This window comes from Myxocyprinus asiaticus, chromosome 20, assembly GCF_019703515.2.
Source record: "Myxocyprinus asiaticus isolate MX2 ecotype Aquarium Trade chromosome 20, UBuf_Myxa_2, whole genome shotgun sequence".
NCBI classification, from domain to species: domain Eukaryota; kingdom Metazoa; phylum Chordata; class Actinopteri; order Cypriniformes; family Catostomidae; genus Myxocyprinus; species Myxocyprinus asiaticus.
This window is the reverse complement of record NC_059363.1, coordinates 1,026,284-1,053,481: the sequence shown is the minus strand read 5'-3', so window position 1 is coordinate 1,053,481 and position 27,198 is coordinate 1,026,284. Positions and strand designations below refer to the sequence as shown.

The 27,198-nt window shown below is 40.3% G+C and overlaps 1 protein-coding gene across 4 annotated transcripts; it reads right to left on the bottom strand.

Annotated features, from left to right (window-relative positions):
• Positions 1 to 2,001: 2,001 nt before the first annotated feature.
• Positions 2,002 to 26,735, bottom strand: LOC127410697 (adhesion G-protein coupled receptor G2-like). 4 transcript variants are annotated; one of them, XM_051645867.1, is made up of 18 exons: positions 26,610 to 26,735; positions 26,369 to 26,431; positions 25,761 to 25,844; positions 25,505 to 25,663; positions 25,351 to 25,407; positions 22,687 to 22,722; positions 22,503 to 22,577; positions 21,724 to 21,925; positions 13,045 to 13,213; positions 12,824 to 12,964; positions 12,429 to 12,536; positions 12,308 to 12,344; positions 12,130 to 12,227; positions 9,371 to 9,492; positions 8,804 to 9,069; positions 6,816 to 6,903; positions 6,447 to 6,730; positions 2,002 to 2,966 (listed from the first exon to the last, which is right to left on the bottom strand). In XM_051645867.1, the coding sequence occupies exons 1-18, from the start codon at positions 26,671 to 26,673 to the stop codon at positions 2,824 to 2,826; spliced, it is 2,196 nt and encodes a 731-aa protein (XP_051501827.1). In that variant the 5' UTR covers positions 26,674 to 26,735; the 3' UTR covers positions 2,002 to 2,823. The 4 variants fall into 4 exon arrangements, with proteins under 4 accessions (XP_051501827.1, XP_051501828.1, XP_051501829.1 ...); XM_051645868.1 differs by having other exon boundaries at positions 22,696 to 22,722; XM_051645869.1 differs by lacking the exon at positions 25,351 to 25,407.
• Between the last annotated feature and the right edge of the window lie 463 nt (positions 26,736 to 27,198).

Below are 27,198 nucleotides of genomic sequence, written 5' to 3'. Positions count from 1 at the left end.
TTTTTTCAGGGGCATTATTTTACCTCCTAGTTTTGTCTAAGCATATAAATATATGCCATTTGTCATCCTTCTATGTTGAATACTTACATTTAATCAACTCATTAACATTCGCTTTAAATCTGAAACTCATAAATTATGTGAAATGGTGTGTAACTAAGCCTAAAATAGAATACTAAGAAATATATCCGATGCTACGGATAATAATAAATAAGACATTATTTGCAGAAACATGGGTGGTGCCACCACAATGCCAGGGTGTTGTTGGTGATTCCCAGGGCGTTGCTGTGTGGTTGCTACGGTGTTCTGAGTGGTTGCCAGGTGATTTGATTTATTTACTGGCCCTAGTCAAAAGAGCCCACCTGCAAGTCTCTATGATGTAAAAAACAAACAAACAAACAAACAAGCACAGAAATATACAACAGACTACTGCATCAGGGGTCAGAGGTCAGGTCATAGGGGGCAGGAGGGGTTGATATGGGCAGATTTTCATCAGGCATACCAACACTGCAGATTACAAGATATGAGGTCACCTCACTCAATACTATAATAATTGACCTGTGGACGTGACCCCTGAGGTCATCATTGGGCTGATTATCCACTGACATGCAACGCTATGACTGGTGCTGTCTGTATACTCATGTATGTGTATATGTATATATATGTATGTATGTATGTACGTATGTATGTATGTATGTATATATGTGTATATATATATATATTGTCTCTTGTGTATTCTATATATACTTTTTTCTTTTCAAAATGTATCTATTTTTTATTCAATTTTAATTATTTTTTAAAAGTCTTGTTGCTGTTTTTGTATTGTTGTGCACTGGAAGCTCCTGTCACCAAGACAAATTCCTTGTATGTGTAAGCATACTTGGCAATAAAGCTCATTCTGATTCTGATTCTGATCAGTATTGTAAATGAGAATAGAAGTGCTGAAAATCCAACAATGAGCTGTTTGCATTTCACAGCGACCATGAAAATAAAACACATCCACTGAGTCATCAGCAGGTGAACTGTGTAAGTCATCTCAGAATGGTTGTTTGTCACTGTGTATCACAACTGCAATAAATATTGAGTCATTAGCTGGTCTGTGAGCTCAGTCATGTCTCTGAACTCCAGCTGAGATCAATATGAGACTTCATGAGTTAAATTTGTAACCTCACAGCTCCCTCTAGTGTTGCTCTATCTATCTGTCATTCTGAGTCTAGAATGCATGAAGTTGGGGCTATACCTTAGTAACGATAAGAGTTGGAGTCAAAAGTCCATTTCCACAAATGTGTTTTCTCTTGCAGGGGATTTGTAACAGGTGAACATAAGTTCAGGTCGGGGCAGGTTGTCACATGTGTTTGAAATGTCATAAATGTATACAATATTTGCTGGAAAAAACTATGTTTTGATACTTTTGCCTGTTACCTTTTTTCCATTTTTGTTATTTCATGAATCAATTTGTGCTACTTTTTAACTTTTGCTGAAAAGCCTATAATAGGCTGTTTGATGCAGGTGTAGATTTAAAGAGAGCCGTAGATTATGTTTTGGTGGTTTTGATGGTGAAGACATGTTCCCCTGACACGCTCCAATGTTCACAAGAAGCCTACACCACTGTTTTAATGGCAAGTTCCATTGTGACAACTTGCCCCATATAGTGTGATAATATGCCCCACTATTTGGGCATGTTGTCACAATAGGTCAACATGTTCAATTAGCATTTTTTTTTTTTTTTCTTTTTTTTCTGGGCAATAATGATGAAAAGGTGCAATAGCTTTTTTTGTAGATAAGACTTCAAGGTATGTGGCAATGCAAATAAACCCATCCAGTGAAATCTTCATTGGAGTAAAAGTGTGACAACTAGCCCCGTTCCTACCGTCAGTCTGTCTGTTTGTCTATCTATCTGTTACCAAAATGAATAGGGACCTACCATTAATAAATTGCATTTACATTTATAAGCAAAAAAGACTCAAAAAGGACATTTTGCATTATTTAATATTTTAAAGTCATTTTTATTTGTAAAGTTTATATATATATATATATAGTGGTTTTAACAATACATAAAAGCAGCTTTACAGAAAATCATGCATTAACGTCTTAAATGTCCTAAAACACCCATTAAACTGCTCTATAGAAAATCAAGCCTTAACTTAATGTAACTTATCTATTGTCTGCTCAGCAGCCTGGGAGATAGCACTTTGGTCAACTGCCGTTGTTTTAACTGTGCTATATAAATAAATTGACATTGACATTAACGTCTATAAGCCACGAGATGTCATGAAGGCCATGGGGCAGTTGTAGCACTTGAAAGATGAACTGTATTAACCCAGTGTATTTTAAAGTGTAATATCATTAAATAGTTTAATAACTACACTAAAGATTTAATACTTCAGAATAGTCTTCAAATAGACACTTTGATGAAATAATGCTTATTACTTTACATAACTAGTATTACAATAGCCCCCAAACTCATAGCCATGATAAAATAATATAATATAGAGAATGCTCTGTATTCTGTTTGTGAAAGCATCTGTCAATCATGTTAACATTCAACCTACAACCTAGAGATGAAATAGTTTCTAGTTTAAAGGCATCAAAACTATAGACATCATAGATATTATAATATTGGATATTTTAAATATAAAAGGCAAAAACTAACTAAATAAAAGTCATTAGTTTAAAAATCCCACTTATATTAGAAGCTATATTCCACTTATATTGTAATCACTCTTATATCACAGCTTATTTAGTGCTCGATCACATTACAGTTAGCTATCAGTTTTCTGAGAAAGTAAGAAATCAAGCTTGTCATCAATTATTATTTTCACTCTTCTAATTATAAACATCGCTCTGTGTATGATTAATGCTGGATTGAATAGTTTTGGTGGAACTGGAGGTGCTGCTGTCCGGATCATCAGAGAAGCTCCCTTCAACATCATTGTGAATGTGATAATAATACAAGAACAGAAAGAATCCTGGAAAAAAAATAAATAAATAAAAATCTTATTTTAACAAACACTCTATAATTAAAACAATTGTAATAGATTTAATTTAAGTGGTTTGCATGATTTTTAAACTGTGGTCAAATACCACATTCAATCACAACGTTACAGGGATAGTTCACCCCAGAAATGAAAATTTTCTCATTATTTACTCACCCTCATGATATCTCAGGTGTGTATGACTTTCTTTCTTCAGCAGAACACATTTGAAGAAAAATAGTAAAATATCTCAGCTCAGAAGGTCCTTAAAATGCAAGTGAATGGAGATTTCTCTTATGAAGCTCCAAAAAATCACAGACAGTCATCATAAACGTCATCCATACAACTCCAGCGGTTAAATTAATGTCTTATAAAGCAACATGATCAATTTTGGTGTGAAACAAGATCAATATTTAAGTACTTTTTAACTCTAAATCATGCTTCCAGTCAGCATCGGTATGCACGTGTGATGTAATCGCGTTGGCACGTGAAACACGTGAGAACTGACATACGTGCGACACAGCCGGATGAGCAGCGCTGTTTACAAGTGAGAAGGAGGAACACTGCACAGAAGCTTCATTGATCTGTTTTTGATCTGTTATTATCTGTTTCTTTACTCACAATGGTGCATTTGTGTGTTAATCCTGGACGTCTCAACCGAGTGGAGAACGTGAGATTACGTCTGTATCCATGGCAACGCAAGTACGTCACACGCTTGGACCCCACCCTCTCACATTTCCTATTTATTCATTTTGCAGACACTTTTATCCAAAGCGACTTACAAATGAGGAGAACAACAGAAGCGACTCATCCTAGGGAGACATTAGTACACAAGTGCTGTATTACAAGTTTCAAAATTGGTTAGAGAAGTACCCCTAGCAAGGAGGATGAGATACTTTAAAAAAATAAATTATAATAAGGAAACAGGGGCCGGTTGCACCAGCTATACGTACATTACAACTTAGCCTAGTTGTGGTATAAATGGGCACTAAGTCACGATTTACGTACTGCTAAATATTTGAGCGTTGCACCATTAAACTTAGGTTGAACGTAACCCTATGTATAAACTAAATATTTACAGAAGCCGCCGACCAGGAGTAACAGTTGGAATAAAAAAGCAGACTCATTTAATGACATCAATGAGCTCATGTTTTGCATGACAGGCTTCAGTCCTTTCGACATACAGTATGATGTTGACATTTACACTCGTTTACATTTATGGGAGAAAACATTATGTAAAAAACGTACTTCTTCAGCATGAAACCGATCTAATGGTGCACTTACCTGTGTACGGTGTCAAGTTTCAACATATACGATATATATATAAAATATTAAAATGAATAAATGTCTATTTTTCCAGCCTGTTGTATAAGTAATTATTTATTTATTGTCCCTTATTCGTTTTAGATACAGCTATTAAAGAGTTTACGACCTACTATTTAAGTCTTGCTTTAAGAACAGGTAGTGCAACCAAATTAAGCACTGACTTAGTTACAAACTAACTAGTAATTACTAAGCCCTTAGTGTGAACTTTACATCCCAACTTACGTGAGACCTTACGCACAGCTGGTGCAACCAACCCAGTGCACTAAAGGGATTGGGTCAAGTGCTCACGGAAGTGCTGTGTCTTTAGATGCTCTTGTGAAGCGTTGGATTATACATAGTTAAAAAGTACTTCAATATTGATCTTTTTCGAACTAAAAGTGATCGTGTCGCTTTAGAAGACGTTAATTTAACCTCTGGAGTTGTATGGATGACGTTTATGATGACTGTCTGTGATTTGTGGAGCTTCAAAAGAGAAATCTCCATTTATTTGCATTTTAAGGACCTACTGAGCTGAGATATTTTACTATTTTTCTTCAATGTGTTCTGCTGAAGAAAGAAAGTCAAACACACCTGAGACATCATGAGGGTGAGTAAATAATGACAGAATTTTCATTTTTGGGTGAACTAACCCTTTAAGCCATTACAACATAAACTTGTGGTCTAATGAAGCATATTTGAACATAGGGAATCAGGTGTCATATTATATTATTGTGATTCATTTTCGTAATTCATACTTTTTTTATTTATTGCACTTTTTAAGAAAAAAAAAATATGACGTCTTTAAAACAAGATATATTTACACGAGAAGCAGATTGGTGTACGATTACACCGTGTAACAATTTATTTGTATTTATTTTTTTGGTTCCTGAGTAGTGTGTTATTTCCTAATTGCTTATGCCTCAAAAGTATAGAAAATGGCTATTATTCCCCACAAACTTTGCTTTTGTGACCAGGACAGTGATATTTTGAAATTTACCTATTTTCCAGAACATTCCAGATAGATTCAGTGCTGAGTAAACTTGGAGTAACTTCTAGAACTTTCTAGAACTTTCCAGTAATATAAATAGCAGTATAAATACAGGGGCCTTAAGCCCACCAGTTCAGTTTAGTTCATGCTGCCTAAGTGGATACATATCAAGACCTTGCTGGATGCCTTGAAGTACGATGAGTACGGCTGGGAGGTCATAGGAGACTTTAGAATGGGTCTGTCTTTGCCTTTGGGACAGCAGGGACACCAAGGCGCACTACCACAGGCAGGACTGGCCACAGCGGACCGAGTTCTCTGTGGGGAGGAACAACATCAAGTGGGAGCCCCTGATGGACCCCCAGAAGGTGCTGATGCCAACACTGCACATCAAATTGGGCTTTATGAAACAATTTGTCAGAGCTCTAGATAAGGAGTCGGCAGCCTTCAAGTACCTTCAAGACTTCTTCCTTAAGCTGTCTGAGGCAAAGGTCAAAGCCGGTGTCTTCGTCAGACCACAGATAAAGAAGATCCTGGAGTGCAATGAATTCCCCAAGAAGCTCACTAGTAAGGAGAAAGCGGCTTGGAACAGCTATGTCGCAGTGGTTCGGGGCTTCCTGGGCAATCACACGGCCGAAAACTATGTGGAGCTGGTTGAGACTCTGGTGAAGAACTACGGCACAGTGGGCTGTAAGATGTCGCTCAGAGTCCATATCCTTAATGCTCATCTTGGTAAATTCAAGGAGAACATGGGAGCGTTCTCTGAGGTGCAAGGCGAGCGCTTCCATCAGGATATACTGGACTTTGAATGCCGTTATCAAGGACAGTATAACGAGAACATGATGGGAGACTACATTTGGGGGCTGATTCGTGAAAGTAATTTACAGTATAATCGTAAATCTCGAAAAACTACTCACTTCTAAATCTTTTGTAGTCATTTTTGTATTACTTTAGTATAAATACATGTTAATTTGGATTCATATTTTTTTTCCTGACTTTATGTGAATGAAAAGACACAAATTCGCCCGTTTTCTCACTGGAAATAGGTACATTTCAAAATATCACTGTCCTGGTCACAAAAGCAAAGTTTGTGGGGAATAATAGCCACAAAAAATAGCATTGCATAACGGCTCTATTGAGCAAAATATGATGCATCACAGTATTTAATATGAGATATTTCATACCCTGAAAGGAGTTCAACACAGAGAAGATATAGTATGACGGAATAGCCATCGGTCCATAACTGAAGAATGCGATTCCCCACGTCAAGCCGAACAGGAAGAGAAGACTCAAAATCATCGTTAGCTGTTTCTTAAATGTGGTTTTCTTCACATCACCGACTTTAATGTTTCTCGCTTGGATAATCTTTGTGACCATCATGATGAAGATTCCTGTTGTAAAAATAAAAACCAAAGCATAGTAGCCGATATTCACTATGTAGTGAATGTAAGGATTTGTGATCCAGCACCTGTAATTAGAAGACAGGAGAATGTTTAAAGTTCAAGTTTGATTTTCATTCAGTTGTGCATTTGTGACATTCCAGCACTACTTACATCCGTGTGGTTTTTGTTGTTGATTCTAAGATCACTGTTTTATACTCCTCTATAGAAACGATGATCACGACGATCAGAGCCGGACACGCTGAAAACAAATGGAGACAAATTCAGTTTTTGGAGACGTCTAATTAAGGGTCAAATCATTAAAGGTGCTTTTTTTCATGGAAAGGTATGCAAAAAGTGTTCCTACTCATTGAAAGATATTAATGAAATTAGTGTCGTAATATATCTCACCGGTCTCTGTGACAGCTCTAGACTCTGTAAACAGCAAATAGAAATGTGTCCGCGGGCCATAGACAATGACGCTTTCGACCTGTCAATCATTTTGCACATTCTCATAGTGTTGTAGTCGCAGCGCATTATTGAGGCTTTATGCCATTTTTAAGCCATGTTGTTCATAACAGTTGTCAGTTGAGGGCGCTATTTTGCTGCTGTTGTTTTTAACAACATTTCTGCTCGATGTCGGTCTCAATAAAGCTAATTTGTTATCTTTGGAGGGCGGGGTTTTGGAAAGAGAGGGCGTGGCTAATTCAACAGCTCATTCTCGTGGAAGTAGAATGGCTGAAATCACTTACAGCACCTTTAATTATGTACCTTATTAGGCAAAAATGGAAAACCTGTGGACAGAGAATAAAACAACTAAAAAAAGTGATCTGCTACTGTGTTGCAAAACTGTTGCTGAGGTATTCTTCACGGTTGCTAGGGAGTTAGCAAGGTGTTCTAAGTGGTTGCTAGGGTGATGCTAAACAGTTGCTAATATCTTCTGCGTGGTTGCTAAGAAGTTGCTAAGGTGTTCTAAGTAGTTTTCAGGTATTTACTAAGCTGTTTTAAGTGGTTGCTAGGGCAATGCTAAACTGTTGCTAGTGTGTTCTTTGTGGTTGCAAAGGAGTTGCTAGGTGATTGCTAAGGTGTTCTAAATAGTCTTTATAGACAGTTAGCAAGGTGTTTTATGTGGTTGCTAGGGCACTGCTAAACTGTTGTTAGTGTGTTCTTTGTGGTTGCTAAGGAGTTTCTAGGCAGTTGCTAAGGTGATTTGAATAGTCTCTTGGCAGTTAGCAAGGTGTTTAATGTGGTTGCTAGGGCACTGCTAAACCATTGCTAGTGTGTTCTTTGTGGTTGCTAAGGAGTTGCTGGGTGGTTGCCAAGCCATTCAAAAAAAATTCAGGTAGTAACTAAGGTGTTTTAACGTGTTGCTAGGGCTTTGCTAAACAGTTGCTAATGTATTCTGTGTGGTTGCTAATGAGTTGCTAAGGTGTTTTGAATAGTTTTAAGGTACCATGGCGTTTTAAGTGGTTGCTAGAGTGCTGCTAAACCTTTGCTAATGCATTCTCTTTGTGGCTGCTAAGGAGTTGCTAGGCAGTTGCTAAGGTGATTTGAATAGTATCTTGGCAGTTAGCAAGGTGTTTAATGTGGTTTCTAGGGCACTGCTTAAACGTTGCTAGTGTGTTCTTTGTGGTTGCTAAGGAGTTGCTAGGTGGTTACCAAGCCAAGATTCATGCTTTCAAAACAGTTAACACAGACAACTAAATTAAAGTCATATTCTCAAATGCACGTGTCAGGTTGCAAAATCCCTTCATATTGATACCTGCTGTGTTAGTAATGCATACGGCAAAGAAAATGCAATTTACTAAACTGTTCACACAACTATCATGACTTAGCAATCTAAAAAGGGTAAAATATGAAAATTCAGAGCAAACAAACAATGAGGAAGATGAAGAAGAGGAAGAACGAGGTGAAAACTGAGAAAACTGTCCCTGTTTTTACTGTGTGTTCAAAACAGTCCACTATGAGAAAAGAAAGCCCACTATTGAACCCTTATGGCAACTAGGTTAATCGTGTGCTGTTTATTTTAACCAACAGAGGGGGCTGCTCGCTATAGCAGCTTTAAGTCATTTGTATTCTTTTACTGATTACTTATTCGTGCCAGTTTTGCCATTAAGAATTGGACCAGGAAGTAAACCTTTGCAGAGTAAACTATAACTCACCCCATCCCACCGCGCTGATCTTTCTCATGTAGTTTTTGATGGTGACATTCTGTCTGATGAGCCACAAGTACATGTGAAGGGCTTGAATGAAGAACCAGGTGAATGTCGCCAGCATCGAGTAATGCATGATCAGTGCGATGACGATGCACGCAGAGTTGTCTTGAGTGTTGGCGACACTCTCATTGCACAAAAACGATAAATTCAGTAGAAACAAAGCCACAAACATATTGATCAAGATCTTTGTGGCCTGATTTGATTTGGCTTTCCTATGAAGAAGAAAAAAAACACACACACATTTGGGTCACCTTTATAAAAGAAGCTCCAACTTTTAAGACAAGATTTGTACTTTCTGATATAAATATAAGTGGTGTTGCTGACCCCTACAAAACTCGCCACTAAAATGCTAAAGTGTTGTGGGTGGTTGCAAGGGCGTTGCTATGCAGTTGCTAAGGTGTTTGGAGTGGTTTACTGGTCCATTTCTAAAGAGAAACTCATCCCTCCTTCAATGTAAGTCTAAGGGATTTTATGAATAAGATGATGTGTTATACTTCCAAATGTATACTGTACCGTAACAGGAAATGCATGAACAGGCCCATGCCCAGGAAGAACATGGAGAAGCCGCAGCCGATATTGGTGATGTAGGTCAAAGAGTCCACATGTGGTGCTGTGGTGTTTGAATCTGGCAAAGACTGAAGGCACTTTGATTAGCTGGATAATATTTAAAAACATACAGTACGTTGTTTGTTTGCAAGAATTCTGCACCCTTTTCAAATTGAATTCCATTGATCGTATTCGGATCGTTATCAATGACATCATGTTATTCTTCACATTTGTTTTGGCTGGACAGGAGTCAAGACACACACATATGCCTCAAAATGATCTCACAGCCCATAAGAAAGGATCACAAATGACATCTCTATAATACCGTAACAATTTTTTTCTGGACAGCAATAGGAATAAATGCAGAACAAATGGAGACCCTTAAGATTTTGCCATCCAACCAAAGTCCCCATTGAACGTTTCTTTTCACCATGCGGAGAGAAAACTCTACTAAAATACACAATACCAGAGTAGTCCAATTCTGAAACAAATTACTCTTTTGAGTTGGTTCTTTTTAATGAATCAACAACAGACTGGAGAACCAAGTGTAGTCGATTCTGAAACAAATGACTCTTTTGAGTTGGTTCTTTTTAGAGAATCAAGAACATACAGCACAACCAGTGTAGTCTGATTCCTGAACAAATGACTCTTTTGAGTCAATTCTTTTCAGTCAATTAACAACATACAGCACAACCAGTGTAGTCCGATTCAGAAGCAAATGACTCTTTTGAGTTTATTCTTTTTAGTCAATGAACAACATACAGCACAACCAGTGTAGTCCGATTCCTGAATAAATGACACTTTTGAGTCAATTCTTTTCAGTCAATTAACAACATACAGCACATCCAGTGTAGTCCGATTCAGAAGCAAATGACTCTTTTGAGTCAATACTTTTTAGTGAATCAACAATATACAGCACTGCCTGTGTTGTCTGATTCCCAAATGAATGACTCTAATGAGCCGGCTCTTTTTAGTGAATCAACAACATACAGCATATCCAGTGTAATCCGATTCCTGAACAAGTGACTCTAATGAGTCATCTCTTTTTAGTGAATCAACAACATACAGCGCATCCAGTGTAGTCCGATTTGGAAGCAAATGACTCTTTTGAGTCAATTATTTTTAGTCAATGAACAACATACAGCATATCCAGTGTAATCCGATTCCTGAACAAGTGACTCTAATGAGCCGGCTATTTTTAGTGAATCAACAACATACAGCACATCCAATGTAGTCCAATTCGGAAGCAAATGAATCTTTTGAGTCATTTCTTTTCAGTCAATTAACAACATACAGCACAACCAGTGTAGTCTGATTCAGAAGCAAATGACTCTTTTGAGTCTATTCTTTTTAGTCAATGAACAACATACAGCACAACCAGTGTAGTCCGATTTAGAAGCAAATGACTCTTTTGAGTCAATACTTTTTAGTGAATCAACAATATACTGCACTGCCTGTGTTGTCTGATTCCCGAATGAATGACTCTAATGAGCCAGCTCTTTTTAGTGAATCAACAACATACAGCACATCCAGTGTAGTCCGATTCAGAAGCAAATGACTCTTTTGAGTCAATTCTTTTCACTCAGTTAACAACATACAGCACAACCAGTGCAGTCCAATTCAGAAGCAAATGACTCTTTTGAATCAATTCTTTTTAGTCAATGAACAACATACAGCACATCCAGTGTAGTCTGATTCGGAAGCAAATGACTCTTTTGAGTCAATACTTTTTAGTGAATCAACAATATACAGCACTGCCTGTGTTGTCTGATTCCCGAATTAATGACTCTAATGAGCCGGCTATTTTTAGTGAATCAACAACATACAGCACATCCAATGTAGTCCAGTTCGGAAGCAAATGACTCTTTTGAGTCTATTCTTTTTAGTCAATGAACAACATACAGCACTTCCAGTGTAGTCCGATTCGGAAACAAATGACTCTTTTGAGCCGGCTATTTTTAGTGAATCAACAACATACAGCACAACCAGTGTAATCCGATTCCTGAACAAGTGACTCTAATGAGTCATCTCTTTTTAGAGAATCAACAACATACAGCACAACCAGTGTAGTCCAATTCTGAACAAATGACTCTTTTGAGTCAATACTTTTTAGTGAATCAACAATATACAGCACTGCCTGTGTTGTCTGATTCCCGAATTAATGACTCTAATGAGCCGGCTATTTTTAGTGAATCAACAACATACAGCACATCCAATGTAGTCCAATTCGGAAGCAAATGACTCTTTTGAGTCATTTCTTTTCAGTCATTTAACAACATACAGCACAACCAGTGTAGTCTGATTCAGAAGCAAATGACTCTTTTGAGTCTATTCTTTTTAGTCAATGAACAACATACAGCACATCCAGTGTAGTCTGATTCGGAAGCAAATGACTCTTTTGAGTCAATACTTTTTAGTGAATCAACAATATACAGCACTGCCTGTGTTGTCTGATTCCCGAATTAATGACTCTAATGAGCCGGCTATTTTTAGTGAATCAACAACAGACAGGAGAACCAAGTGTAGTCGATTCTGAAACAAATGACTCTTTTGAGTAAATTATTTTTAGTGAATCAACAACATACAGCAAAATGAGTTAAGTTTGGACGCTGCACTGGCTTATAGATGACCTTAAAGCATTTATTATTAATAATAATTAGAACTCCCCTGACACCTCAAAGAGCAAAATCTGAGCAATATAACTGTCCTCTCAAAAGGCTTCTCACCATTAGTATTGCAAAGAAAGTCAGATGTGAACATGAGCACTTTATGGTGTCTTCGATCTTTGTGGTGTTACAGCCAAATTTGGTCCATTCCAGTTTTCCTTCAAAGACAAGAAAAGAATGGTGAGAGAGAGAAATTGATTTTAAGTTAATTGTGTAATGCAACCATCAATGTATTTACCTCTCCCATCCCAGGAATTGCAGAATGCATTACCATCCTGCAAGAACATATTTAATTTATTATTTTGTCACAGTGTCTGGTCATTATTACAATGCATGCTTCTCAACAAAACCTTCATTACCAGATTCTTCTGTTTGATGAAAAGTTCAATATTGTCGGTAAGATTGGAGATATTGGCGCCCATCGTTACCCCGTAAACCTCATTATTCAAAACTTTGTGATTTCCATCCTAAATCAGAAACCATACAATTAATAATGAATCCAATTAAACATAAATTAGACAGGTTAAGGGAATAGTTCTGTCATTATTTACTCCATGTTATTTCAAACATAAAATATTGTGTCGATATTTTTTCCATGGCTCTAAATAGGAGAAATTTTGAAGAATCTTCACGCATTCTCCTTTTGTGTTCCACAGAAAAATAACAGCATACAGGTGCAACATCACACTGAGTAAATAATGACTGAATCTATTCCCTTAACATTGCTTATCATGTGTCATGTGTAAATGTGTACATTGTTTCCCATGTTCTTGAACCGTAGAACTCCAACAAATGCACTTCCGTTGTTTTCTAAACGTGATTTATCAAATGCCTCCTTGGAAATTTTAATAGACCAGGGAAAGTTCACCTCCTGGATACTGTCACTCACAACAACCTGTTAAAAAGATCAAGATAAAGGATTTATTAAAAACCATAAACCAGAGTGACATCATTTCAATTTCTCTCAATCCTTACATTCAACGTGTCATTGCTTGACAAGTAGCAGATGTTGATGTCTTGTGTTTCTTTGTTCTTGTCTTGTCTGAGCAGAAGACCTTTAACATCTCCAATGACAATCGCCACACTGCTTTTGTTTTCTTTTTCCATCAAGTATGTCAGGTTTTCCATATTGTCCAAGGTGTTTCTGAAAAATGTTTTTAATCACATGGTATTCTAAGAGTTAGTGTTTAACCACTGGTGACAGCAGAGCACACTTACCATTAGGGCTGCACAATTAATCATATTTGATCCGTGATCATGGTTTTAGCCACTCACGGTTAATTAAGCACATCCATCTATGGTATTAGTGAGCTAACAAACTTATAAGATAAAGTTGTAAATTGTTGTGTCTAAGGATGACATAACAAATCACAAGTTCTTCCAAAGTCCGTTTTCACCTGTCCTATCACGCTCTCTTCAGAAGTTTGCCACTGTCCAATCACTATTTCACTTTCGAGCACGCTATGAAATGCCTGGCCGTAGGTGTTTATGAGTATCATACGTATGTGCGGCACTCTGATCTGTAGTGTTTTACACTTACTCGGCACACACATGAGGATAATGATACAGTGTTCCAGCGGTCTCAGAGCGGTTCTTTGCATGATGAAATTAATGCCATATCATGCTCTGATAACATGTTATTAGTTACCACAGAACAGCTGTGCTCTGAGTTCGGTTTGGTTCGTGTCCATCGCTAACGTGCGCAAACCATGTTATATTGAAAGCGCTACAGATTTAGTTGCACATATGCGTAATTCTAAATACAATTGACCATTGCAAGTTACTAAGCAAATCTAAAATGACCCCATGACACTGATGTTATGTGCAGCGAGGAGGAGAAGAGAGCTTTTCACCATGTTTGAGCTGACAACAGCTTTATAGTGATGTCTGGTTCGTGAATGAATCGTTCTTTTGAATTGACCAAATTGGATTGAATTGTTTGGAAGAGTTCACATCTCGAGTCAACACAGATTCAAAAGTTACTCAATCTCCTCCTTGGTCTTAACGATCAAGTCCCTACATTGTCCTTAAGAGTCAGATTTACCCTCTTTTATGTTCAATTTCAAAAGCTTGTAATAAAGACTTTGTTTGCTCTATCTGTCTACTTTTGGTCTTAAATCGTTCATCTAGGGGCAAACTAACACTAGAATCTATATCACCTTCTATCACAATATACACATCTAGAAGGCAGGGGGAGCCCCAACTCCGCCCATAGAAATCCAGTCTTTTTTGAGAAGCCTCACCATAAAATTGTAGAAAAGGTCCAAATGTTATTAAAAGAACACTCATACTCAAAATTTCACACACACACACACACACACACACACACACACACACACACACCTTGGTGCGGCTATCCTTATGAGGACTCTCCGTAGACATAATGATTTTTGTACTGTACAAACTATAGATTCTATCCCCTAACCCTAACCCTACCCCTAAACACACACATACACACACACATTCACACACACAATCACACACACACACTCACACACACACAGTCACACTCACACTCACACTCACACTCACTCTCACACACACACACACGCACACTCACACACACAGTCACACTCACACACACACATACACACACACACTCACACACACAATCACTCACACACACTCACACTCACACTCACTCTCACACACACACACACACACACAGACACATGTTGGTGCAGCTATCATTATGAGGACTCTCCATATACATTTTTATACTGTACAAACTATAGATTTTATCCCCTAACCCTAACCCTACCCCTAAACCTAACCCTCACAAAAAACTTTCTGCATTTTTACATTTTCAATAAAACATCGTTTAGACTACATTTATAGCATAATACCCTTGTAAATACCAGTTTGTAACCTAAAAAAAAAAGTCCTCGTAAACCACTTAAACCTGCCCGCTCACACACACACACACACACACACAGACACACACACACACACACAGACACACACACACACACAGACACACTCACACACACAGACACACACACACACACACAGACACACTCACACACACAGACACAACCACACACACACACACACAGACACACACACACACACACACACACACACACATACACACACACAGACACAAACACACACACACACACAGACACATGCACGCACACACACACAGACACGCACACACACACACATACACGGACACACACAGACACACACACACACAAACATACACACACTTACACACACACACACACACACAGACACACACGCACACACACACACAGACACACACACATACACACACAGACACACACACACACACACACACACACACATACACACACACATAGAGGCATACACTAACTCGCACACACACACACACACACACACACAGAGACATACACACACACACACACACACATACACGGACACACACAGACACACACACACACAAACATACACAGACACAGACACACACACACGCACACACACACACACAGACACACACAGACACAAAGATACACACACAGACACAGACACACACACACACACACACACACACACACATAGAGGCATACACTAACTCGCACACACACACACACACACACATGCACACACACATGCACACACACACACACACACACACACACACAGACACATACTCACAGACAGACACTCACACACACACACACACACACACACACACTCACACACATACTCAGACACAAGTACATACACACAGACACCCACAAACACTCATTGACAACAGATACAAATGCAAACACAAAAAGCCGATCACTGCTTCTGTAAACCCCAAATAGCCACAAACTCTATATCAGCTCTAACCTTAGGTTGTTTTCTACAAAATTAGTCTACTTTTACTTGTCTCTCAGCTTGTCTGGGTAAATAATACTGTTAGCCACTGTTAATAATAATCCACTGTTATGTCTCAAATGTCCAGAACAAATGCAGTTCAGCATAAAAAGTATTATAAGCAAATCATCATTTGAATATGTTCCTGAATATTGATGATAAAATGTTCATACATCATTGTAAACCTGAGGTTCTTCTTCTTCAAATGACACCAAGATTTCAGTACATTTGTAGTCCATTCAGAGGCCGAGATATTCCACAATACATGGGGGAAAGGGCGGGGCTTCCCAAAAAAGACTGGATGTGTCTATGGGATGTCTATGGGAATAGCCCCTTGTTATTCAGATATGTGTGTTGTGATAGATATGATAGAGAAAAAAAAAAAAAACCTTCTTGTCAATTTTCTAGTGTTTGCTGCCATCTAGTGGAATTATCTAAAACTAAAAGTTGGGAGATCGAACAAGCAGAGTGTTCATTACAAGCTTTTGAAACTTTCCTTTTTTTTTAAACAAGATTTTTGAAGCTGCATTGGGGTGTCCCCTGCCTTTCGGAACTGTATATTGGAATAGAAGGTGATAGAGAAAAAAAAATCTTATTTTTTCTAGTGTTAGCTGGCACCTAGATGAACGATTTAAGACCAAAAGTAGAGAGATAGACCAAACAGAGCCTGTATTATAAGCTTTTGAAATTGAACATAAAAAGGGTTCAATTTGACCCTTTTTTTTGTAGCTTTGTGTATAAATACATGAAATTTTGAAAATGACATTGCCAGGCTCAGATCACTTCTCTGGAGGATGTCATGAAGTTTCAGGCCGAAAAAATGTTAAGTTGATGTAAATCAGTGTTAAAAAATCAAAGTTGTCAAATTGACCCATAAGACCAAGGAAGGGTTAAAGGGGCGAAATGTATTTTTCTGATATATTTAGCTGAACAGCAGAATGTCTAACAAATGAAACATACTGAAAATATGTTCATGACGTGATTGTATTACCAATTTATCAACATATGATGATGATCCGGTCACAGTTCTCGAGTCACCAGTACGCTGAACTGAGAACTGTCTTGTTAGGACATGTGTGCATTGCCGAAAACTGATGAGTTAGCTGCTGATACTATGAGCATGTGTGACGCTCCTGTTCTACCCACTCTGTACGGGACTCGAACCGGCATCTCCGGCATGGGAGGAGAGTGCGCTAACAAGGAGGCTAAAGGCTACAGCCTCTAGTGTCAGTTGCTAGTGCACCACTTGAGGTCAGGGGAGTGAGGTTTATACACATTACACAGCTATCTATCAGCTGGCCACCATTACACTCACCCCCCTAAACCTCACTCCCATTCAGGTCATGGCACCATTGTCATGCTCCTGTTCTACCCACTCCGTACGGGACTCGAACCAGCGTCTCTGGCATGGGAGACGGGTGCGCTAACAAGGAGGCTAAAGCCTCTAGCGTTAGTCGCTAGTGCACCTCTTGATGTCAGGAGAGTGAGGTTTATACACCTTGCACAGCTATCTATCAGTTGGCTCCCGTTACACATGCATCAAGCGAGAACTTGAATGGGGGGTGACATGTAAGTTCCCTATCTGTCACTCACTCGAGGTTGTGTCAATGTAGTGACACTAGGGGTCGCACTTGGGAGCCCCAAACACCTCCGATCTTTGAGAAAAGGCCAGTAGGAATTGGCGAGTGGAATTTGCATGCCACTCCCCCGGACATACGTGTATAAAAGGAGCTGGCTCACAACCACTCATTCAGATTATTTCTTCGGAGCCAAGTGGTTGTGTTCAGCGAGCTGAATCCTATGCTCTTCCATTCACCTCTAAGAAAGCTGTTGGATTTATGGCACATTACAGAGGCTTCTCCCCCTCGTGCACCGGTGGAGTGCAGAAAATGCCCCTGGGCGCTTCGACAGTCTAAAAGATTATATTATCTTGCGATAAAAGAGTATATTTTCACTACTAAAAGAGTGGCACTGATGGAGAGCGTCTTTTTAAAGATGACTTTCCATCTGTGTTTATTTCCTGGTTGCGGTCATTACCTCTCTGCTTCCAAAGGCCAAGTTCGCTGTCTTACGTGCTTGGGTGCTGCCCATGCGGAGACAGCGTTTGTGGACGGGTCATGTTCTCACTGCGAGAACATGACCATGGCAACGTTGCGGTCGCAGCTTTCCGTCGTAAGAGGGAAAGCCACTCCAGCGGCTCCCCACCTCAGTCCTTCTACCTACGGGCACTGGGGGAGATTTGGGGACCCCAATGGGAGCCGCTCCGCTGGGTAACTCCCCATGGACCTCCCATTCCCACCGAAGCATTTTCAGAGGCTCCTGGGGCATATGGCATCCTCGACAGCGGTCACGCCGCTCGGGTCAATGCATATAAGACTGCTTCAGCACTGGCGTCAGACTCGAGTCACGAGGTGGGCATGGCACTGCGGCACACATCGTGTAGTCATCACGCCGATCTGCCACTACCTGTTCAGCCCTTGGACGGGCCTTGCATTCCTGCAGGCAGGAGTCCCCTTAGTGCAAGTACTCCAGGCACGTCGTGGTTACGAAAGACGCCTCCAAGCGTGGCTGGGGCACCTTATGCAACAGGCACGCAGCCACGGGCTTCGGGACAGGGCCATGACTGCGTTGACATGTCAACTGCCTCAAGTTGCTCGCAACGTTGCTCGCCCTACGGAGGCTTTGGCCGTTGATCCAGGGCAAGCACGTGTTGGTCCGGACAGACAACACGGCAATGGTAGTGTACAGTAGCCGCCAAGGTGGCTTGCGCTCACGTCACATGTCGCAACTCACCCGCCGCCTCCTCCTCTGGAGTCAGCAGGAACTCAAGTCGTTGCAAGCCACTCACATCCCGTGCAACCTCGACAGCGTGTCTGCCACAGGTCACACTCAGGGGAGAGTGGAGACTCCACCCTGAGGTGGTCCAGTTGGTTTGGAGTTGATTCGGTCAAGCGCAGATAAGCCTGTTTGCTTCCCAGGAATCCTCTCACTTCCCGCTCTGGTATGACCTGACAGAGGCTTCCCTCAGCAAAGATGCGCTGGCACACAGCTGGCCCCGGGAGCCGCGCTAGTATGAGATCCCCCCCAGTGAGCCTACTTGCACAGACCTTGTACAAGGTCAGGGAGAACGAGGAGCAGGTCATCCTAGTGGCACCCTACTGGCCCACCCAGACTTGGGTCTTAGACCTCACACTCCTCGTGACAGCCCCTCCCTGGCAAATTCCCCTGAGGAGGGTTCTCCTCTCTCAGGGACGGGGCACCATCTGGCACCCGTGACCAGGCCTCTGGAATGTTCATGTCTGGCCCTTGGATGGGATGCAGAAGACCTAAGTGGCCTACCACCCGCAGTGGTAGACACAATCACTCAGGCTAGGTCTCCCTCTACGAGGCGCCTATATGCCTTGCAGTGGTGTCTGTTCACTAAGTGGTGTTCTTCCCGACGCGAAGACCCCCAGAGATGTGCAGTCGGGTCAGTGCTTTCCATCCTGCAGGAGAGGCTGGTCGGGTGGCTGTCCCCCCCACCTTGAGGGTGAACGTGGCCGCTATGGTGGCGCACCACAATGCAGTTGACGGTAAGTATTTAGGGAAGCATGACCTGATCATCAGGTTCCTTGGCGTGAGGAGGTTGAATCCTCCCAGACCGCACCTCATTCCCTCATGGGGTCTCTCTGTGGTCCTGCAGGGAGCCCAGTTTGAGCCCTGGAGTCAGTTGAGCTAAAGGCAGTCTCTTGAAGACTGCGCTCCTGACTGAGCTCACATCCATCAAGAGGGTAGGGGACCTGCAGGCGTTCTCTGTCAGCGACACATGCCTGGAGTTTGGTCCGGAATACTCTCACGTGGTCCTGAGGCCCCAACCAAGCTATATGCCCAAGGTTCCCACAACCCCATTTAGGGATCAGGTGGTGAACCTGCAAGCGAAGCTGCCCCAGGAGGAGGCAGACCCAGCCTTTTCATTGCTGTGTCTGGTGCATGCTTTGCGAATCTATTTGGATCGCACACAGAGCTTTAGAGACTCTGAGCAGCTCTTTGTCTGCTTCGGAGGACAGCGGAATTGGAGCATTGCCTCCAAACAGAGGATCACCCACTGGGTCGTTGACACCATCACTTTGGCATACCACGCCCAGGACGTGCCGCCCCCCTTGGGGCTTCGGGCACACTCCACCAGGAGTGTGGCGGCCTCCTGGGCCCCGAACAATGGTGCCTCTTTGACAGACATTGGTAGAGCAGCGGGCTGGGCAACATCCAATACCTTCGTGAGTTTCCTCAATCTCCGGGTTGAGCTGGATCGTCCCGTGTTTTGTCAGGTACGAACAGGTAAGTTGGCGGGACAACTGGCCGGGTGTACCGCTTGTGTAGCGCTAGCGCCTTTCCCCTCCTGGTGGGGGAGATGTGCGCTTGTTACCCCCCAGCCGTGTTCACGAGGTTGTGGACCCTGGACGTCCTTCCTCCTTAGCCCTGTGGCAGGCGAGTTCGTGGAGTAACTCGATGCCGGCCCAGTACATGTGCTATTTGGCCCTGTACTTGGGTAGGTGCTCCACATGCGCTGGTTGCCTGTTTGTAACCCTGTGTGATGTATCTTCCATGAGACGGTTTCCCTGTTGGTAAACCCAAATCTTCCTTGGACAGAGTTTCCCTCTGCCACCGGTTGCAGTGTTTGTAGAGCACCGTCCCCTCTGTGTTGGACCTACCACGGGAACTTCTCCACATGCTACACTGCCGACAAGACTCGGTAAGGCCATGTGACATATTTCCACACAATTGCTTCCCCTTTGGGCAGGATGTGGTCTCCACGGTGTCTTCCCCTTGGGAATGGACACCACCCAGTGCGGACATTTATGGCCCCCAGCTGAATGATTTCCATTCTTTTTTGGAGAGAAAAAAAGAAGAGAAGAGGCCACGGCTAGGGCGGCCTGTCCCCATTTTGGACAGTCGACTTGTCCCCGAGGTGCGGGGGACCATACGACGCTCATAGGAGTGTTGGGTGAGGTTACGTGATGGCCAGGTGCGCTGGCTACGAGGCACGCAATGGTTTGCACAATTCAGCTAGTTGTGGCATTTTGTATAGGGACCCCTAGTGTCACTACATCGACACAACGTCGAGTGAGTGACAGATAGGGAACGTCCTGGTTACTGATGGAGGGAACGAGACGTTGTGTCCTTCCTGCCACAACTCTGAACTACCCGCTGAAATGGCCAGGACCCTGTCTCGGCTCCTCAGCACAAAACCTGAATGAGTGGTTGTGAGCCAGCTCCTTTTATACCCGTATGTCCGGGGTAGTGGCATGCAAATTCCACTCACCAATTCCCATTGGCCTTTTCTCAAAGATCAGAGGTGTTTGGGGCTCCCAAGGGCGACCCCTAGTGTCACTACATCGACACAACATCTCGTTCCCTCCATCAGGGAATGGAGGTCACAAAAGTAACCAGGACGTTTCTGTAATAACCAATAAAACGTACTGGAAATGTGCATACAACATAAGAAATAACATTTAAATTAAAACATGCAAAAACCTTTCAGTCGAGAGATTTTTACTATTGAGTATTGTGCATGCAGATAATATTTTAAACAGCTTTAACACCTTGTTCAACATGAGAGCTGCTTTTTATGTATGTTTTTTATTATTATTTTAGAATTGGTTTTCAAGCAGAAGCAACAGTGATTTTTTTTTTGTCCAATTCGTGCAGCCCTGTTATGTAGAAAAAAATATCAAATGACAGAATAAGCGTGATTAATAATCGTGCTTACAATTTTGAGCAAAATAATCATGATTAGCATTTTAACCATTATTGTGCCAGCCTACTTACGACGCTTGGAGGGGATCGGTTTCTCCAGTCGTTTGTTTTATATCTGAAGTAATATTGATAGTTCCGTCAACTTGAATCACGTTATTGGTTGTCGTAGATGGATTCGCTGGAGTAGTGGATGTCATCTCAGATTGAATGCTGCATTTAACACACTTCGTATCAGTCCCGTTTACAAGCAGAACATATTTTCTTCCTTCGCTCACTTTAACAAACAGAAAAAATAAAGGGGTGGATTTTATTTATATGGGTGGTTGAAAAATTGACATTTGGACTGAATTTAGTTTATCAAAATCAAGATTTTTTATGTTAAAATGTGGTCTCTGAATTAACACAAGGAAAATGCATGCACAATAATTCATGTCGCCAGTGACTGATGCTGTACTGGTTGGTCGCTAGCAGGCTTTTCTAGCTCTAGTTGCCCTAGTAACATATATGAACATCACCACCACCTTCTTTGATGTCATTCCATGTTGACATTGAATCTGTTTTCGTGCCGCTAAAAATGAACATTCTGTTACAGTATAATATTCTGTAAAGCTGCTTTGAAATTATGTGTGTTGTGAAAAGTGCTGTACAAAATAATATGACTTGGCTTGAAGGGGAAAAGGTTGTATACTAAATGCACCACTGCATAATGCATCACTTCAAAGATAAACGAGAATCAATGTTTTCTTAGCCATTGCGGCCAACTGTCTACGCCGAGAAACTCTTGCATGACAATAGCACCTGAGTGATATTTTGGTGGTTACATAATAAGAAATCGTAACATTCATATTTACCTTTGCATAAAGATTGATCATAAGCAGCATTTTCACAACTCTTCCCAGGATCAACAGCAGGACGTTCCAAAAAACCTCAAGAAACCATGACAGGACACAATACAATATAATTATTAAATCGTATATGAAGAAGTCAATGCAATAAAACAGTTGTGTTTTAAAGGTGTTGTTTAATTTACAGTACCTGTCTTACCACATGGGTAGATAGTACAGGAATTATCTGAAACCCACAATCAGAATTGTTAGGTCTTTTATGCAACAGTAAGATTCATAACCCTTAGAAATATTTGTTTAATCTGTATATGTTGAGGATGCAGTATCACCCTTCATGTTACTGAACTAATATTGTACTCAACACAAAGTAACATTCAGATGTTCCTTCATTCATGATGCCAATCCAGAAGGGTAATTTGCCATGGATTTCTAATGGGTTTTTAGAATAGTGATTTTGAGTTATGAGTAAAAAAAAAAGTCTAATGTTCCATGAAGAGATGCTCATTTTATGTCCAGATCTATTCAATTATTCAATTAAACAATAACTTGAATACACCACTTCCATGCCAAACATGTTTTAAATTTCAGAGTTCTAAGTCATTTTGATATTTTTTAAGGTAAAGCTTAAGGTAAAAAAATGCTATGAATGTTTTTCAAAAATGTATGAAGCCAAAGTAACCCTACCTAAACCCTTGAATGCAGTTATGGGTCAATTTGACCCGTTTGAACATTTAATACTGATTTGCATCAACTTAACTTTAACGTTACGGCCTGAAACTTTTTGACATCCTCCACAGAGGTGTTATGGAGCTGACCATGTTAAAATGATACATTTCATGTATTTATTAACAACGCAACAAAAAAAGTAACATAAGTTGTTTCGGGTCAATTTGACCCGGTTCAAATAAAGACTTAAGAAAATGCTGTAAAATGCCAGAAAACTTGTATTTTAAATGTGTAATGCATTGTCAAAACATTATCAAAATGACCCAGAGCCTATTTCTTTAATAATTTCTTAACTTGTACGTGGAATTGCTGTGGTGTCTGGTTAAACCCCTGAACCTTTATTTTGGCAGAAATCTGCAGGAAGACCTAATTTCAAATATAGTGAAATGCTTTTATCTCCTGCTCTGTTCACAGAAACCTCATGAGTGGTGTGGGGATATCTTAGACCCTGTTTACACCTTGTATGTGTTTTTGGTGATCCGATCACGTGGTCAGCACTAAATACAGGTCTAAACGGGGTCAAAAACGCATGTGACCGCATCACATTTGATGTGTAAACACTAATCCGTCCTGTATGCTCCCTGTCAGCAGCGAAGCGCTACCCCTCACCTGTCAATCAACTGCTGTGCTAAAACAAGAGTTTTAACTTTGTCGTTTATGAGCGGCTTTAAAAAGGAAATAACCATCCGATTGGAAAATTTAAAGAAGTGGATACATTCACAAGCACGAGAACTTCACGGATCTTCTTCATTGTGTTTGATATCAACATGCACGGACACTAATGAGAAGCACGAAGATTTGCAGCTCAAGTTAACACAGGTAATCCTCTAAAACAACAGACAATTTTGCTCAATGTTGCTTTTGTGCATAGACTAAATTTCAGATGCATGCATCTGGGAGAAATAGCGCGCCACTTTTTTTTTCTTTTTTGCACTTTCTTTGTCTTTTCTTACTTTATTGCACTTTAATATCATGCAGTAACACACTGACAGAGTGACTCAGGGGCGGACTAGCCATAGGGAGAACCGGGACTTTTCCCGGTGGTCCAGCTGCGAAACGGGGCCGAACGGGCAGCGATAAGTGATGGGCCGTTCATGAATGATTCATTCATTTTGAACAAATCTTTTATGTGACTCAGAAGAATGAGTAGTCTCAGAGAGTGATTCATTCATTTTGTCATTGCACAACCTCAGTTCGTTTGTTACGTGAAAACTGTATAGGTGCTGTACAAGAAACAGAAATGATTATTTCACCTTTCAACTCTTCTGGTGGAAGTCGTTTGTTCTTTTGTCACGTGACAGCCGTATACGCTATGCATTGCTCACACAGGAAATAGAAATTAGTTCACCTCTCAAGTCATCTAGTCCAAGTCGTTCATTCTTTTGTCACGTGACAGCCGTATACGCTATGAACATACGGCTGTCACGTGACAAAAGAATGAACAACTCGGACAAGAAGATTCCAGAGGTGAAATAATCATTTCTGTTTCTCATAATTTGTTCTTGGTTGCATTATAAATCTTTCCTTATTGGGACTATAATCAAAGTTTGCATAAGTAGACATGTTGGGGGGAATTTGGCTATTGAAAATGTAACATTTTAATTTAATTCTGCTCAAATGAACGAAATTAACGAAATGACTTGAATAAAGATTTGTTCATTTTGCTGAACGAGACTCAAAGATTCAAGTCAGTAAAATGATCCGATCTTCCCATCACTAGCAGCGATAAGCTGAAATGGGCTGCCGCGTTATGCTGAATGGGCCACGACTGGCTTAAGAGGGCCGCAAAATGGCGCTGCAATATGCCGAAGGGGGCCATGCAGAAAAGGACAGCGACAACCCCCCTTGTTGTTGGGTTTCTTGTCGCATTTGTGCCGACTTGTGTTGGTGTAGACCCCGCAGGAGACGAAAATAATAAGAAAATTGGGCTTTTTTCATTTGGTGTATTCGCACAGTTTAAAATGAACATTTATTGTATTTATTATTGTTGTGTTTGAGTAGCACGTCCATGTTATATTTGGTTTGTGTTTATTATGTGATTGTCATAGCAAACTGTTACACATGTCCTTGTTAAGTGACTTAAAGGCACCCTTATTGGCACATAAACTGAGGACAAAACCTTCTTCACCTTGGGTTGTACTGATAGTTGTTTTTCCCGGTGTGCTGTACTGTGCTGATGTGAACACTGCAGTAGGGTAGAGATGTCATTATTATTCTCACTACCCCTGTGTTACTTCGGTGTTCATACAGTTACACTGATTCGTTCATAGTGTGACACAAACCTGTTGAATTCAGGACTTCTGGTGGCAAACATCTCAAGTTGTCTGGCATAAACCACAGCTGTATGTCTTTAACTATGTCATTCATTAGTACTTCATAAATCCCATATTGTTTCCTTATTCCGAAACTGTATTTTATGCCTTCTAGTGTTCTGCAATGTCCTGGAAACCAGAGAAAGGATTTTAACATTTTACATTTGATTAAAGACTTTGAATGAAATTGAAAGTGGTATATGATTCAAATATCCCCATGTTGTACCTTTGGAAGTGTTTTGTCCAACGTTCATTATGCAAAAATTCCCTATCAGCATGCCAGAGCTTGATTGACATGTCCTGTTTATAGCTGGAAAAAAAACCCAGAATAAACATAATGACTTTGGAACTCAATGTGTCAGCTGTCATAAGTGGTTTCAGAAAATACAGATGGGTATTTGACACAAAATACATTTGGGAAGTTGACATGATCTGCTATGAATGAATGAATGTTGCATTAATAATAATGTATTTCGGTCATAAACCATTAAGCAACTTTTTTGGGGTATATATACTGGATAACTTGCATATTTTTGAGATAATTTCTGGAACGCAACGTCACAATTCCAACTCTGTTTCTGTCCAAGTAGGAAACACCAAGGCTTATTGTATTGTGACATTATTTTGAGAAGTTTTTTGTCACACCGCAGGACCTTTTAAAAAAACAACCTAGTGAAGCCAAAAGGTGAATAAATAAGGTAAAAAATGGTAGGAAATGGTGACCAGTTACAGCACCTACAATATACACTTACTCTTATACATTCATATACATTTTAACTGAAAATCTTGAGGTTGGTATAAAACCATCATAACAAAAATATATCTGACATCTACCTGGATAGGCACGACAACTTGCTTTTGTCAGATGGTCACCAATGATCATTATTTTTGCACAGCCTGCACAAAAGACATCATTATAAGGCTACAGATAGATTTAAATGAAATACAACTCTGTTTTAGGTGTCAGAATTTACATGTCAAGTGTTTTGGTGTTTTTGCCAGCAAACAGATCATATTCATCTCTAGTGATGCTTTCTATAAGTTGATAAATGCAAGTAGTTTAAAGGCAACATACTTATCTGACTTGTAGTGCAGTATACGATCATCACCCACAAGAAAATCTGCTTTAGATGAGACATTATTCCAAGTGGCCTGCCAGAGACACAAGTGTTTAACTGTGTTGTCTACAAGCATTAGTGATTGTTCTGCTAAAGTTGAACAATACACAAATGAGAGAGAGAGAGAGATTTATCTGTCCACTGATGAATTCACACAAATTTTGTGCTGCAGGTCAGTGCCGCAAGAATAGTCAACAACATTTGCAAACATGCAAATCAAGTTTATTTGAGTCCTAACTGTGAATTTCACTTTTATATGTTACATGCAGTTCTCACTGCTCAAATGACTTTACATAGAACCATGTAAATATATAGCAAATATATACTTTTTTCAGTCCAGTGACAATGCCAATAAAATAATGTAACCTTTATGGAACAATAAACAACAATAAACCTTTGTGGACCATAAACAATATTTAGATTCCATTACAACATATAGCAAATTTCCCATAAAGCTACTGTCCAGTTTAAACGTATAGAGTAAAATAAAAACAATACTGTTTCACTGCTACTGTTGAAATAGAAATCATTAAATATCATGTTTAT